The sequence below is a fragment of the Palaemon carinicauda genome, chromosome 5 (genome assembly GCF_036898095.1).
Source record: "Palaemon carinicauda isolate YSFRI2023 chromosome 5, ASM3689809v2, whole genome shotgun sequence".
In the NCBI taxonomy this organism is placed as follows: Eukaryota; Metazoa; Arthropoda; class Malacostraca; order Decapoda; family Palaemonidae; genus Palaemon; species Palaemon carinicauda.
In genome coordinates, this window is record NC_090729.1 from 91256397 (window position 1) to 91272508 (window position 16112).

Here is a 16112-nt window from a genome sequence, read left to right on the forward strand (position 1 = left end):
GTCTTCTGGAAACTGTTCCGCCATTTGATAACTTATCCGTTTTCTTGGATAAATTATCATGGGAGGCGGAACTCTCCCATCTGCACTTACAGTTGCTAGCACAGATAGCCTATGTTGGCCTTGTAATTAGGACCACTAACTTCGAAAACATTTTTTTCCCCCTTGATAGCCAAAACTTTCCCATGTTTTGGTGACAGGGAAAACCCTGATTCATCAATATTAAAATTGCGTGAAGGATCATGTAATGCTTCTAATAACTCTTCCTCAGAAAAATAAGTATTTGCTTCAGCAAACCATTGCCTGATCACTGTCTCACTGATGTTATGGCGAGAGGTGGTCAAGGTTTCAGGGGTGCGGATGGCAACTTCAGGGTGTCTCTTCCGGAAAAGCCGCCACCATTTCCTCTTTGGAGCAGCATCAAATGAGGAAGGTCTTCTCCTGTGCGTTCCTTCTTCCTCCTCCTCATTCTCCAAAATGCTAGTTACCGCATCAAGAACATTTTGTCTAGTGACGGGTTGTGCTCTCCTTAAAGATCCTTTGATGTAAGCCATTAGCACTGCCTCTTCAGCTTCTGTCAATAGAGATTTAGGCCCCATTTCCTTGCTGACAGGAGTCCGGCCAGTATGTTTGTGCCGAAGTGTGGCCTCTGGGATATTATATTTCTTTGCAGTAGCCCTTATTGACAGCCCATACCTGAAACAATTGTAAAGATTAGGAGAGAGAGAGAGAGAGAGAGAGAGAGAGAGAGAGGAGTTATGCTAGGTAATTTTTTTCATTATTTTCAACATGCAAATTTCATTATAAGGAAAAAATACAATAGTTTTCATATTTTACCCACGTGTTAATTTCTTCCAAAGCATCATCTATGTCTTTCTGAGTATATTGGCTTCTTGGGAAGAGCCGACTTTTAACAGTATTTTTATCCATTTTAACTGAACTTGGGTAATTTCCTTTTAATAATATTTACTTTTTGTTCCTGTTAACACTTAATTTATAATCTGTAAAGAAAACTAGACATGAAATAATCATTTCTAAAGTGGTGCCCTATGGTGACGCAGTGCGCATGGCCTAGTGGTGACGCGCGTCACCATATGGCCAGCTCACTGCGTCACCATAGGGCCCCAAATGCCCCATGTTCAAGGATTGATTGCTCATCTATGGTAAGTGATTCTGAGCTCTCTGTCCTATGTTTGAAAGGTCTAATATTGTTCTTCATGTTGGTGTGTATTAGACCTTCGTACAGCTGTTTTGAAAATGTGCGTCACCACTAGACCACCACGATTTGGTGGCCCTATGGTGACGCACTTAGTTTTCCCTCAGCCACACCCAGACTAATCACTCATTGGTCTTAATATTCTCTGAACATTATCTCCAACCACCTTAGAGTACCCTGAAATAACAAATGTTAACAAAAATTACCACACATGGTCTTGATGCAAGCAAATGTAGAAAGTAAAATCCTTACGTTTAGCTAAGAAAAACAACAGAAAAGGTCAAAACTGTACATTTTCGGTCCTCGAAAAAAAAGTTGTCGATATATTTTCATACAATTTTCAGAGTGAAAAGAACATGCTCCAGCCTTTATTTTCTGACCTAGAGAATGTTCCTACGATTACTAGTATAAAAATTATCGTTTTTTTTTGTTTTTTTGCGTCACCATTGGGCCCTGCGTCACCATTGGGCCCCTTACCCTATATATATATATATATATATATATATATATATATATATATATATATATATATATATATATATATATATATATATATGCAGGGTTGCTATTATAGGCAGCACTGAATAATTATATGAATTGCCTAAACTGGGAAACTGTTATGAGTAATTTGTTAGTTTGGAAGAATTAATCGAGTTGGTCGCGCAGTTATATGCTAGGGGCTCTTGAGAAAGAGAATGGAATTGCACAAGAATAATCACACCACTTCCTAAGTTCATATTTTGTTTAAATAAAAAATTTTTGTGCTTTATTAGAATGCCTTCTAACTTTGCCAGATGACACCATTTTGACCTTATACTGAGAATTTGAAGTTATGATGTTAATAGGCATATAGTTTCTTGCCCTTATTTTTTTAAGCATATATTAACTTGAAGTATTTTATCGTAAATTGGAAAAATATTTGGAATCTTCAATTTTCATTTTTATTGTTTCACAGAAGGGTAGTCATGAAAAACCCAAGGAGAATGAAGCACCTAGTGATGAGGAAGAAGAAAGAACAAGATTTCTGCAAAGAGTCCTTTTGGATTGGTTGGCTGTGAACTCTGGTAGTGAAGCCGCTCTTCTACATGCCAGACACTTTTATATTGGCCAATGGTACAGAGAGTCTTATACGGAAATCATGAGACAGAAGCAGGGCCCCCTACCCCCATCCAATACAAGGAAATCTGGAAGCCATAATAAAAGAAAAAGAAAGAGGAAAGGTATGTGATTGATTTATTTTAGTATTTATAAGTAATGATTTCACTCTAATGAAGTGTTTTTTATGAAGTGAAAGTCATGGTTACAGTACCATGCAAGTCATAGAGTAATATTTGAAACTTTGAACGTTGATTAGCTGTTTTATCATAAGTATAGTTTGGATATTATGATATAGTTTTGTATATATTGAGGTAGCATTATTCCTTTGCAATACTCCGAGGACTGTGCTTTTCATTCTAACCCCTGGTATGGTGAAATATTGGTTTTTGAATGAAAGATATACAGGTATACCTCACCTTATGTCGGTAATTGGTTCCAGTAGAGGCGACTTAAATTGAAAATGACGAGACGAATTTACTTGTCACTAGGCTAAACCACAAATAACCATTCCCAGTTCTGTATTTTATTTATAAATGCAATTTGAATAATATATGGTTAATAAGGATCTATTTAAGTTTACAAACAACTAAATTTCAGTTTTCAATGTACCGAAATAAGTAATTTTATTTTACGAATAAATGTACATCCCTAATTGTAAATGTACTGTAGATGTTTACAATTTAGCTTGTTTGCAGTACATCACGGTCTCTTTATTCGTGAATGTGGTTTGCTCCAAGATAGTATAAAATAGAAAGATTTTGTAAGGGTGAATAACAAATAAAGTTTTAAAAAATTATTTGGCAAATAGGATGAATTGAACTTGGTTGTTAAGTTTATCAATGTTTACATTCAATACCTTATTTACATTGCGTATGTAGTTAGATGGCTGTGGATCGTCAGCGTCAACAGCTGATTCGTCTGTTGTTCGATAAGCATTTTAATAAGAAACTGGTCTAGAGTTTGTTGAATTGTGCTCTTTTTTTTCTTCGAGGATTACGTGATAAGGAGCAAAATCATATCAACAATACTCTGTTGACTATACATGAGCATAAGCATGATACCGTTGGCACCTTGAAAACAGTTGACAACAAAACCAAAATAAAAATATTTGGTAATTGCTTATGTTAGAATACATTTTTTGATTTATAATAGAAAAGTACAAAAATGAGAGAGAGAGAGAGAGAGAGAGAGAGAGAGAGAGAGAGAGAGAGAGAGAGAGAGAGAGAGAGAGAGAGAGAGAGAGAGAGAGATCTTTGTAATGAGTTCCTATCTTCATCACAAGCAATTTCTCTACATATTCTTGTGTCATCGGGGAAACTTCTCACTACAGAGTCTTAGAGAGAGAGATCTTTGTAATGAGTTCCTATCTTCATCACAAGTAATTTCTCTACTTATTCTTGTGTCATCGGGGAAACTTCTCACTACAGAGTCTTTAACATTACAGTCTATGTCTGAGATCATAATATAGCAGTGCAGCTAATACCGTAGCCTGTGGCACGCCAGATATTACCTGAGCTTCATCTGATTTCTCGTCATTTGCAACCACAATCTGTTTTCTGTTTTGCAGAAATTCTTTTACCCATGTTCCTATCTTTCCCACAATATTATGCTTTCTATTTTTTTTCTCTGATATATTATGGTCTACCTTGTCAAAGGCTTTTGCAAAATCTAGATAGATCACATCTGTGTCTTTTTCATTTATCATATTTTTGTATATGTTTTCATAGTGTGCTATCAGTTGGGTTTGTGTACTTTTTTCTGGGCACAAAACCGTGTTGACCTATATTAGATAAATTCTTTTTAACCATATGATTCATTATTTTCTTTTTTATTACCCTTTCATACACTTTGATAATATGTGATGTTAGACTAACAGGTCTATAACTGCTTGCCTTTAGTCTTTATCCACTTTTAAAAATAGGGTTATGTAAGCTAATTTATGTTCAAAATATATCCCCCTCATATCGACACTTTGTCTTAGCAGTATTGCAAGCGGCTTTGCAATAGTGTGTGCAGTTTTTTTTAACAAAATCACGAACTCCATCTGGTCCGGCCGCCGATCCATTTTTAATTTGGCTTATAGCCTGCACAATATCTGCCTCATTAATATCTATATCCGTTAGATAGTCAACATTTTCTTCTCTCATTTCTGTTTCATTATTCTCATTCACATATCTTGGCGTGAATTCACTCTTATATTTTTCTGCTAATATGTTGCATATTTCCTTTTTTTTATTCGTTAACTGTCCTACAATTCTGAGAGAGCCTATTTCTAATTTTCATCTTTTTTGCATAGGAGTAAAGTACTTTTTTTTTTTTTTTTTAAGTGTCCTCTCTTTTAAGTCCCTTTTTTTCAATTTCTTTCGATTGTATAATATTTTGTTCTGCATTTTCTTTTGATTGTATAATATTTTGTTCTGCATTTTTATCTTACTTTTTATTTCCCTCATTTTCCATACATTTTTTTCTTTTGCAAGATTTTTCTTCCACTTTCTAATTTTCTGAAATAAGATCCTTCTGTCTCTTGATATGCATATCTGATGTTTATTTTTTTTTTTCGGTACATATTTTTCAACTATTTTCTTCAGTATTTTGTACAGTATATCCGTATTTACCTGTATATTATCACTTATGAATACATTCTTCCAATCTTTGTTCAATTCTTTGTTTATTTCTGACCATTTTATATTCTTAGTATAAAAATTTTATTTTCCATATCCTTCACATCGTTTTGTGCATTGTTTATCTCTGCGTTTACTTGCTTTGGAATGGACTATTAATTCTATGACATTGTGGTCGGAAATTCCCGTGTTATACACTATTTCTCTAACATAATTCACCAAATTCACAAATACTAATTCTAGGACATTGTCCTTTCTTGTTGGAATGTGGTTTATTTGTTGTATATTATGTTCTAATAGCATATCTTGAAGCTTTTCAAATTGCCTCTTTTTTTTCTTCTGCGTTACTATTACTCTCTTTTTTATATGTACAGTATATATACAACCACTTTCTTCTATCAGTTCTTTCTAATCCACGAAAGGAAAGTTAAAATCTCCGGATAGGAGTATATTCCAGTCTTTATGGTTTCTACAGTACATATATCATCTATTTTTTTCTATTATTATGTCAAACTCCTTAGTCTTTGGGGGTCTGTAAACTACAATATTCACTAGTTTTTCATATTCAAATTCTACTGCAATCAACTCACATTCTATGTTGCTGTATTTTTCACAGACTTTTCCTTGATTTATGTCTCTTTCATATATTGCGGTTCCCCTTGATTCCTATTTGTTCTGTCTGATCTATATGTTTGGAAACCCTTTATCTGGTCGTCACTGCCAGTCTCTTGGTAATACATGTTTCACTTATATTTAATATATTTATTTTTTCAATTTGGGTTAGTTCTAAGAACTCTATTTTCCTTTTAGAGTTACTTGTGACTAAACCCTGTGCATTCATCACTATGATGGTTTGTGTTTCATCCCCATTATCTAATATTGGTAATAATATGGAGTCTCCCATGCCTCCTATTATTTGTTCTGACAAGAGATACTTACCTCAAACTACTTTTATAGGAGGGCTGGTATAAAACCACTCTGCTCTGAACAAAATTATTCAATTCCCACCCCCACAATGCCCGGCCAGGACCCGGCCGCCATCTTGTCCTCAGTTCTCGCTGGTCGGTCGCAACGTTCACACGTCTCGACCTCGCTCCCGCTCTGACCCTGACCTCGTGGTCTCCTTGTGTTTCCCGGTGTCCTATCTTTCTCTGTGTGTGTATCATTGCCCTGTGATGGAGGGTCATCGTCGTTGCCCTGGGCCTTCTGCGGAGAAAAGCGTGTGGCGCTTTCTTATCCAAGGAAGAGGTTGACCCGCAGACTTTGTTCCACGCGTCGGCGACAAAGGTGCGCGAAAGATGCTACTTGCCCTGAATGCGTCGTTTGGCCCAACTGGCAATGGAAGTTAGTCGGGATGTAGAAGAAGGAGGCCAAGAAGGAGAAACGTACTAAGTCGAGGGAAACTTCGGTAGAGTTGTCCTCTGCCAGGACGACTCCAGTACAGGTGAAGTCCCCAAGGTCACCCCAGTGTCCATGGCAGGGATGTAGGTGAGTCTGTTGCTGGGCCTCAACCGATATTTGAGCCCGTTATTTCGTCGGGTGAGGCCCCTGTGGCGGATCCTTTGTTATTATCTTTGTGGGCGCGCTTGCGCCTTGTGGGTACCCCCTCCATGGAGGAGTTTGTAGCTCAAACTCGTGGTGTGGAGGTGCCCCCCTTGGTAGCGGTTCCGGCCATAACCCCGGTAACCAAACTGCCTTCTCTGTGTGTCGTCCAGGTCCGTCATCGGGAACGTGCGATCTATATCGTGAGCGTTGTGTGACGGGCTCTTCCAATGTTGTTCCGCGGTGCCAAGGACCCCGGGCACTTCGCCGAGAGACGACGAGCAGCCTTGGGACGAAGGAGACCTCGGAGTGCGATGCACCCACCCCGAACCGTCTCCCTCGGTGGGGTCAGCAACCCCCATGGTGGGGAAGACCGGGTCAGTGACCCGGCGGGACGACAAACCTCACAAAAAGAAGAGAGCCAAGCGTTCTTCTTCTTCTGACGGAGACCGATCTTTGGATGGGACCTCCTTGGAGAGTTCCTCCACCCGCAAGAGGAAAAGGCGCAGGGGGTGCAAGAGGAACTGTTCACGGTCTTCCTCGAGGTACTTTAGAAATATTCTAGGTCGTCCCGGAGGCGGCACAGCTGCTGCAGGAGCAACAGCAGGAGGAACAGGTGGCATTGCAGACCTGGCAGTTCCCATTCATCAAGGAAGGTTGGTAGGGGTTCCCACGTTCCCACTGCAGCAGGTGTTGCCCCTGGGATGGGGGTCCATGAGAGGAGAGCTGGCCCATGGTCTACTCCCGGGGCTCTTTGGCCTGTCCATCAGCCGCCCGCTTAGCGGCAGGCCCCGTGCAGCCAAGAGTGGGTAACGGTCCCCCAGTGACCCCGCAGAGGGAGCCTAGAGGTGGGAGCTCCCCAGGCATGGTGGGGCCCCATTATGACGAGTGAGCCTCACCGTCCACCGCAGTAGGGACTGCCCGTGGGACGGGGACTCCGAAAGGAGAGAGGAGCGCATGGTCGACTCCCTGGGCTCTCCAGCCTGTCCTTCCGCCGCCCGCCTAGCGGCAGGCCCTGTGCGGCCAAGATTAGGTAACGGTCCCCAAGTCACCCCGCAGAGGGAGCCTAGAGGTGTGAGCTCCCCAGGCATGGTGGAGCCCCATCCGAGTGGGACGGGCATGCCCATGACGGCTCCCGGGCCCCCCAGAGGCGCTCCTCGATACTGGTCTCCCCGCTTGAGTGGAGCCCTCGGCTACCCCCGCAGGTTTGACGAGCGAGCCTCACCGTCCACCGCAGCAGGGGCTGCCCGTGGGACGGGGGTCCCCGAAAGGAGAGAGGAGCGCATGGTCGACTCCCTGGGCTCTCCGGCCAGTCCATCGACCTCCCGCCTAGCGGCAGGCCCCGTGCGGCCGAAAGTGGGTAAGGGTCCCCCAGTGACCCCACAGCGGGAACCTAAGTGTGTGAGCTCCCCAGGTGTGGTGAGGCCCCGTTCGAGTGAGGCGGGCAAGCCCATGACGGCTCCCTTTCCCCCAGAGGCTCTCCTTGATACGGATCTCCCCGCTTGAGTTGATGGGATCTGGTGTTGCCGGACACAATACCGGAGAAAATGTCGATGTTCGGGAGGGTCCTAGCCTGGATCTGGGACCTGAACAACCTGAGTGAGGCGGAAGAGCCCAGGGATCTTGACTTGCCACGGCGGTGGACAGGCCCCTGGGGACGGTGCCTAAGGAGGCCAGGCCTTCTCGTTACAGGAGACCCTGTCAGTGGAGGCCTACGCTTGGTCCTTGTCCCACGCCATGTCCTGGTTGGACTTGTTGTCTGCGGCAGTGGCTACTTTCCACACCAGCCACGATCTCTCCTACGAAGCAGGCCCGAACCTCTGAGAGCTTTTCCGTTCCGGGACCAAAGCCATTAAGTTGGCTCAAGGATCCTGGACAGAGACCCCAGGTTGCTTAAGAACTCCCCAGTGGAAGGGGAAGGTCTGTTTCCAGAGATCCCGGTGGAGCAGACAATGGAGAGACTCGTGAAGGAAGGCAGGTTCTGGGACTCCTCCGACCAGCCCTCCTTCAAGGCCCCTCGAGGATTCTTGGGTCCCTTCAAGCCCAGGTCCTCTTCCTCCAGGAGAGCCAGAGGAGCCCGGGTTCCTAGGAGGAAGTAGGGTGAGAGGCCCCCCCTTCCACTATCCCTGCCACCGGTGGGAGGATGCTTCCAAAAACATTGGCAAAGTTGAGAGAATTCCAAAACCGACCCATGGACAGGGTGTGTTTTGAAGGAAGACTACAGGGTCCTCTTCCTGGACGAAACCCCTCCCCTGGTAAGAGTCCCTGGGGTGGACACCTTGCATCCCGGGACTACTCCCACAAGGAAGCCCTCCAGGCGGAGATCTCCGCCACGTTGCTCAAGGGCTCCCTCCAACCGGTGTCGACAACTCCCTGGGCTTCTACGGCAGACTCTTCCTAGTCCAGAAGTCCTCGGGGGGGTTAGAGGCCTGTGATAGACCTCTCGGCCCTGAACAAGTCTATCAGGAAGACCCCGTTAAACATGGAGACTCCAAAGTCGGTCTTGGCGGCCATAAGGGAAGGGTACTTTATGATTCCCCTGGACATGAAGGACGCCTACTTCCAGATCCTAGTCCATCCCTCAAGCAGGAAGTACCTCAGGCTGAAGTGGAGTGAGGTAAGTTACCAATTCACCACCCTATGCTTCGTCCTATCCACGGCCCCTCAGGTTTTCACGAGTGTTCTCCCTGGTGTCAGAGTGTGCGCACAATCGCAACTTCCAACTCTTGCGTTACCTAGATGGTTGGTTGCTGCTTTCAGTGTCAGAGGGACTCTTGGAACAGCAACGGGAAGCTCTGTTAGTCGTCTGTGGGGAGCTGGGTATCGTGGTAAATATGGAGAAATCCCAGCTGACACCAGTAAGAAGGACGGTATACTTTGGGATGGAGCTGGACATGACCTTGGAGAGGGCCTTCCCCTCCGAGGAGCGCATCAGGAACCTCTGGGAGATTTCCAGGCCATTTCTCCAGGGCCTCCCTATGAGGGCCAAGGACTGGCAGAGGCTACTGGGTCACCTAGCCTCCCTAGAGAAACTGGTTCCTCAGGGCAGGATCAAAGTGAGGCCCCTTCAGTGGAACCTGAAGGATCACTGGTGCCAGACCGGTTCCCCCACTCAGGTGGTCCCACTGTCCCCCGATGGGAGGCTGGCCCTACAGTGGTGGTCCCTGCCGGAGAACTCCAGGCGGGGCACCCCGCTGATCGATTCCCCCCCACGGGAGACGTTGCTCTTCACGGATGCCTCTAAGGTGGGTTGGGGCGCCCACCTGGCCTCTCACAGCACAAGGCCAGTGGTCGCAGGCAGAGAGAGCTCTCCACATCTACGTTCTGGAGATCTTTGCCATAAAGAGGCCCCTGTCAATCTTCGAAGGGGAGCTAAAGGGCAGGACGGTAGCTCTAATGTGTGAAAACGCCACAGTGGTGGCGTATGTCAAGAAACAGGGAGGCCTTCGCTCTAGGGAGCTCTGCCTCATAACAGAAAATATCCTGGAATGGGCCGAGAGGAGACACAGACCTCACGGCTCAGTTGATTCAGGGAAAACGAAACGTCATAGTGGACGGTCTCAGCAGGAAGGGCCAGGTCCTAAGCACCGAATGGTCCCGAACCCTCAGGTGGCCAGGGAAGGTCCTGGAGAGGTGGGGTTCCCCTGAGATAGACCTGTTCGCGACGAAATTGAACGTGAAGTTTGCGGTCTACTGCTCCCCAGTACCAGACCCAGGGACCGAAATGAAAGACGCGTTTCAGCACTCTTGGGACAATATGGACATCTGCGCCTTCCCACCCTTCGGGGTCCTCAGGAGAGTGTTGAACAGGCTCCTCCGGTCCAGGGGCGCGAGAATGACCCCTCGTGGCTCCGTGGTGGCCCGAGAGGGAGTGGTTCGCAGACCTTCAGGCTCTAGTGTCATATCCCCTGTGGCCTCTTCCTCCAAGAGAAGACCTCCTGTGTCAGTCGCACTTCCTAAGGTTCCACGAAAGCCCGCAGGTGCTCTCCCTTCACGCATGGCGACTATCGAGTGCCTGCTGAAGAGAGATGGTTTCTCGGGTACAGTGGCCTCCTACATTGCGGTTATTTGCGAAAATCCTTTGCTGCGGTGTATCAGGCTAAGTGGGCTAGCTTTTGCAAATGGTGTAGGAATAAGGGAGTGAAGCCACTGGAGGCTTCCATTCCCCTGATAGCAGACTACCTAATCTTCCTGAGGATGGAGAAGAAGGTCTCGGTACCAGCAGTCAAAGGAGTTAGGGCTGCCCTGGGGAAGGTCTTCAAGCTGAAAGGCCGGTACTTAGGTGCCTCGGATCAGTTATCCATGCTGATCCGCAACTTCGAACAGTCATGCCCCCGCAAGCCTTCAGGGTCCTCGCTTGAAAAATAGAATACAAAAATACTTTACTAGAGCATATGATATCCTACTAAACAAGAGAATGAAATAATATACAGTAAGATAATATTGATAAAATATGACTTAGATGATTGCCGAATCATGACGCATCATAATAAATCTATCGAAACTTCACTTTTTCAGTTCGACATACGTCGAAATCAACTTACGACGAGTCTCTCAGTCCCTATCTCCATCGTAAGTTGGCGACTACCTAAATTGAAATTCATATAGTGATTGTAGCAGGAAATAACAGTAATACTAAACTTTTTATTTAGGAAAGTCCTTATTTCACTTATTGAAATGTTAACAATTCTATTCAAAACCCAAAGTTAGTCCCGTTCTGAGAGAGAGAGAGAGAGAGAGAGAGAGAGAGAGAGAGAGAGAGATGATGAGTATGATGTATTACGTTAGTCACACTACTCGCATGAACTGGTTTCCAAGTTACCTTGCAGAGTACGTATCATTATCGTTTAATCTAAACACAAGTAAATCTTTGATGTTTGAATAATCCAAAGTACCAGTTTGTTCCGTAACCGAAATACAAACCACGCTATTTAAATAGGGTATTACTTACGGCGTAGCTGAATGACGAGCCATTAGATTTTTAACGAGGGTTAACTCGAGGGGGTAGGGGAGGGGTAGCTAGCTACCCCTCCCCCCTCACACACCGTTGAACTAATTCACTTCGCTTTTGGCTCGGGTGATGGTCAGACGTGTCTGCTCTCACCCTCGCATTGACAGCCTTAATCTTTTTTGCTTTCTCTTCCAGTTTGTGGGGTTGGAAGTTGGCCTCGCTTTATCATGCGGAAGTGCCCTGGTTTACCCGACCGCCCTTGTGGGACTTACATGTCGGCTGTCGAGATGGATCCTCACACCTTGTGTCCGTTCTGTAGAGGTCAACAGTGTGGTAAAGATAAAGTGTGCAGTGAGTGCAGGGAGTGGTCTACCTCCCAGTGGGAGAGGTTTCCCGGTGACGAAAGAAGTCTAAGTGGGATCTTTCTCCTTCAAGGGTTTCCTTGAAGAAGGAAAATTCCAAGGAATCTTCTTCCATTGCCCGAACCTCCTCCGAAGCTCCCGCTCGATCGGTCTCTCGCGAGAGGCCGTCGAGTGGTAGTGTAGGCCGTTCTTTTGTTGACCGACCTCGGGGTTCGGGAGAGGGAGTTGCCTCCCATAGCGAGGCAGCTCCTCCTCCTCCTCCGGGGGAGGATTTATCTGTTTCTGTGTATAATGATGATTTATTGCAGCTTTGGGCTTCCTTGGGGCTTAAGGGTTCGCCCTCCAGGGAAGCCCTGTTTGACTTGATCCAGTTGGGCGCAGCTGTCAAACAGTCGCTGGTGATAGCGGAGGTTAACCCTCTGTCTATCGTCGACATTCTTGTGGCAGAGGCTTCCGACGGGTGCTGATGTTGCTGAAGACTCAGTTTCCCCCTCCGAACATCCTTTGAGGGAGGAGCTGAGTCCAACGGTCTCTCCTGCAGGTGATTCTCCCCCTCGGGGGAGTTCACTGACAGAGACTCCTCTTCGGAGGACCGACGATGGTGTTCTTGCCCCCAGAGGACGTATCCGTCGCAAGGCTCGCCCTCCTCTTCGCCGTAGAGGTCTTCTCCTCACAAGGGAGTTAGGAGGTGCCTCTTCGGCTCCTCGCCCTCTCCGTCCCCCGCAGAGGATCCTCCTCGACGTGAGTCGACCGTTGCAGCCGCATCACTGGACCTCTGCAGATCGTTTGCGATCTCTTACGCCTGCCAGACCTGCTGATCCTCCTTCACCGTTCGTGGCAGCTGATGTGCAGTGGGCGCTCTCACACCCCGTTATCCAACGGGCACCGGTCCCTTCGGGGCAAAAGGGCTTGTCTCACAATGTGAGCAAGTCCCTTAAGTGCCAGGTTTCACCTGTGCGCCCACGATCTCCTGCTCTAAAGCGCTCTCCTGTTCCTGCTGATGCTGAGAGTCATCCTGTGCCGGAAACAACGCGCCAGCGATCTATGGCAGAGTTGACATGTCAGCGCTCTCCTGCTCGCCAGCACTCTCCTGCTCGCAAGCGTTCTCCTGCGCGTCAGCGATCTCCTCCTCGCCAGCGCACATCTGTGCGCCCTGATCCTAATACGCGCCACGCGCGCTCACAATCTTCAGCTCGCCAGCGAACTTCCCCTGTACGCCAGTGCGTAACTACGTGCCATCGCTCGCCTGCGCGCCCATGATCTTCGGATCTGGGCGTAGGAAGGAAGCCTCATCCTTCGCCTTCTCGCCAGCGTTCACCTGTGCGCCCTCGGAACTCGCCCTCTCGTCAACCCTCGCCTACGCGCCATCGCGCGCAGTCACCTTCGCGCCCACAGGTTCCAGCTCCTACCGTGCGCACTTCCAGAGGTGGACGGGACATTACGCGCCCACGAGCAGTCTCCTTCACGCGCTTCTATGCCTGCTGGTCCTGTGCCCCATCTGTCTTCTCCAGATCGCGCACCTGCACGCTTGCGTGCCTCTTTGCCTGCGGGCCATCACTCTCCAGCACGCCCACGAGCCTGCTCGCCGAAGATCACTTGCGCGCCCACGCACAACCTCACCTGTGCGCAGTCGCTCACCTGCTCGCCGAAGATCACCTGCGTGCCCACTCGCAACCTCACCTGTGCGCAGTCGCTCACCTGCTCGCCATCGCTCTCCTGTGCGTCATCGCTCGCCTGCGCTCCGTCGTTCACCTACGCGCTGTCATTCTCTTGGTCGCCAGCACTCGCCTGCGCGCTCCCTCGCCCCCGCGCCCGCGCCTTCATCCCCGCGCGATCGCCAGCGCAAGCCCAAGTTTGATTCCCTCCAGGTTTCGCAACGTGAGTCTAAAGGAGGGAGAGCAATCAGGTCATCTTCTTCTCTCTCTCTCTCTCTCTCTCTCTCTCTCTCTCTCTCTCTCTCTCTCTCTCTCTCTCTCTCTCTCTCTCTCTCTCTCATTCTCTCCTGCAAGCAGAACAGCACGCTCGCAGGAGGAGGGGAGGTCTTCAGAGAGGTCTAGGCACCAATCTTCTTCTATTTCTTTTCAGGCAGGCCCTGTGGTATCTACTCCAAAGGATCGCCCGATCCCCTTCCCTCCAGTGGGAGTCTCTGACACTGCGTCTGTCAGTAAGCAGCCATGGTTTGGGTCCCTTATCAGAGCTGTCGCACCAATGGGAGAAACCCCACCGCGAGTAGGAGAATCGTCCCGTGTTGGGGCGGAGAAGAGCCCTCAGACTTCGTTGCTGGAGTCCTGCATCCTTCGTAGAAGGGAACCGAAGGACTCGAAGACTATCCCGAAGTCGTCTTCCAAGATTCAACCAGAGCCAGCGAGACCCCATGAAAACATCCACGTGTCCCCCCAAGTAGAGCATCTGGGGACAGGAGACTTTGCTGCCAATTCACCAGGAGGAGAGCAGCAAGAGTCAGAGCATGCCTTCTGGCAAGTTTTGACTCTGATGAGGCATCTCAACGGGTTCAAGGACCCTGAGATCGCCCCTCATGAGGGCAAGGACACTGTCCTGGACCGAGTCTTTGGCACTCAGAAACCCACAAAGGCCAATGCGGCTTTGCCTTGGTCCCAAGGGGTGAAGGTGCCAGGGATAAGGTTGAGGGCCAGCTCTCCGAGCCTGCCTCCTCCAGCCGTTCCACTGCTGGCAACAAGCTCCTCCCACCTGCTCGTGTTCAACAGAGGAGGTATTTTGAGATCATGGAGGAGTCTTGTTTAGCTCTTCCGCTCCACCACTCTGTGGAAGAGCTTACCAGGGGAGTCTCTCTTGAATGCAATATCTAAACACTGTACCCATTTTCAATTAAGTAAAAATTGGGAGAAACTGTGCTCAGAGTCTACACCTATGATACCTTCAAAAAATAAGGGAATTTTTTCAAATAGACACATGAGGAGGGCCTCTAATGAATTTCAAAACAACAAACCCGAGACCTGGAATAGAGTAGAGCGTCGTAACGCTGTCAGGAACATGGTAAATCATAATAAGGAATTCCGGAGAGAAATGTATGTAAGACAACCAGAGCAAAATAAGGTATAATTCCTTTTCATCCCGACATAGATATGAAAAAGGGTACCGGGGGAGCAAATGAGTGGGAGAGGGAAATACAGTGCATGGGTGCTTTAACTGTGTGGAAAGAAACCATCAAGTAGCTACATGTAGATTTGACCACAAGCTGAGATGTGGCACCTGCGAACAGATAGGGCACAAAAGCAAATTTTGTCAGTATGAAAACCAGAATAACTATTATTAGGAAACTGGCAAAGAAGGTAGTAGGGCCATCTGTAGAAAAGGTAAACTGAATGTAGAACACACAAATGCGAGATCACTAATATCATCCTTAGAGGAAATTAAGTTATTGACTCATGAAAGGGATATTGATATCTTGTGCATAAGTGAAACATGGCTGGAAGAAAATATCCCTGACAGATATGTAAATATTGATGGTTTTAATTTGTTCCGAAGCAACAGTGGTGGCACTTGTATTTATGTCCGAAATAACCTTGGTGCAGTTTTGGTAGATGTCAAATTGGAATGCTGTGAGGGTATTGAAAGCACTTGGGTAAAAGTACAGTGTAGGAAACTACCATCGCTTATTGTTGGTGCTGTATATATAGGCATCCAAATTCCTCTAGGGAGACGTTTATTTATCTTCAAGAAATGTTCCATCTTATTTTCTTAAAAAAACATCCAATGTTAGTGCTTGGAGACTTGAATGATGACTTGCTAAATGAATATTCTAGACTGGGAAAAATACTAAATATGGAGAACTTGAACCAAGTAATTAAAGAGCCTATTCGGATAACGGAGACTTCTAAAACACTTCTTGATGTTATAATAACGAATAATATCAATATGGTACTTTCATCAGGTGTAGTAAAATCCCACATATCGGATCATGATCGTATTTTCTGTACTCTTGATATTCGTAAACCTAAACGTTACCCAGAAGTAAAAACATTTAGAAGCTTAAAAAATTATACGAAAGAATCATTTTGTACGCTTCTTAGAAACCACACTCATTTATTAGACGAAATACTCCAAACAGACGATGTGAATGAACAGGCGTTTATTTTAAAAACGGTTATGAATACTTGTATAGCAATAGTTGCACCAACGGAAACAAAGGAAATATACAGGCCACCGGCTCCTTGGATAAGCACTGAAATCAAAGAGGCTATGAAAAACCGCGATCATTTAAGAAACAGGAGAGATTTAGTCAAAGATCAAAGCTCTTTAGAACAGTATAAACTGTCAAAGAATAAAGTAAAATCAATGATAGA

General features: G+C 46.5%; 1 protein-coding gene and 1 pseudogene across 3 annotated transcripts in view; one reads left to right on the top strand and one right to left on the bottom strand.

Moving 5' to 3' along the window:
- LOC137640390 (uncharacterized) overlaps window positions 1-2062 on the bottom strand; it is a 3077-nt pseudogene extending 1015 nt beyond the window's left edge.
- The window catches only part of Nipped-B (Nipped-B cohesin loading factor), a 625968-nt gene that overhangs the window by 363089 nt on the left and 246767 nt on the right, over window positions 1-16112 (top strand). For all 3 annotated transcript variants that reach the window (XM_068373859.1, XM_068373861.1, XM_068373860.1), the window contains exon 15: window positions 2169-2433. In XM_068373859.1, the coding sequence (XP_068229960.1) occupies window positions 2169-2433 (265 nt within the window). The remainder of the gene's footprint in view (window positions 1-2168; window positions 2434-16112) is intronic.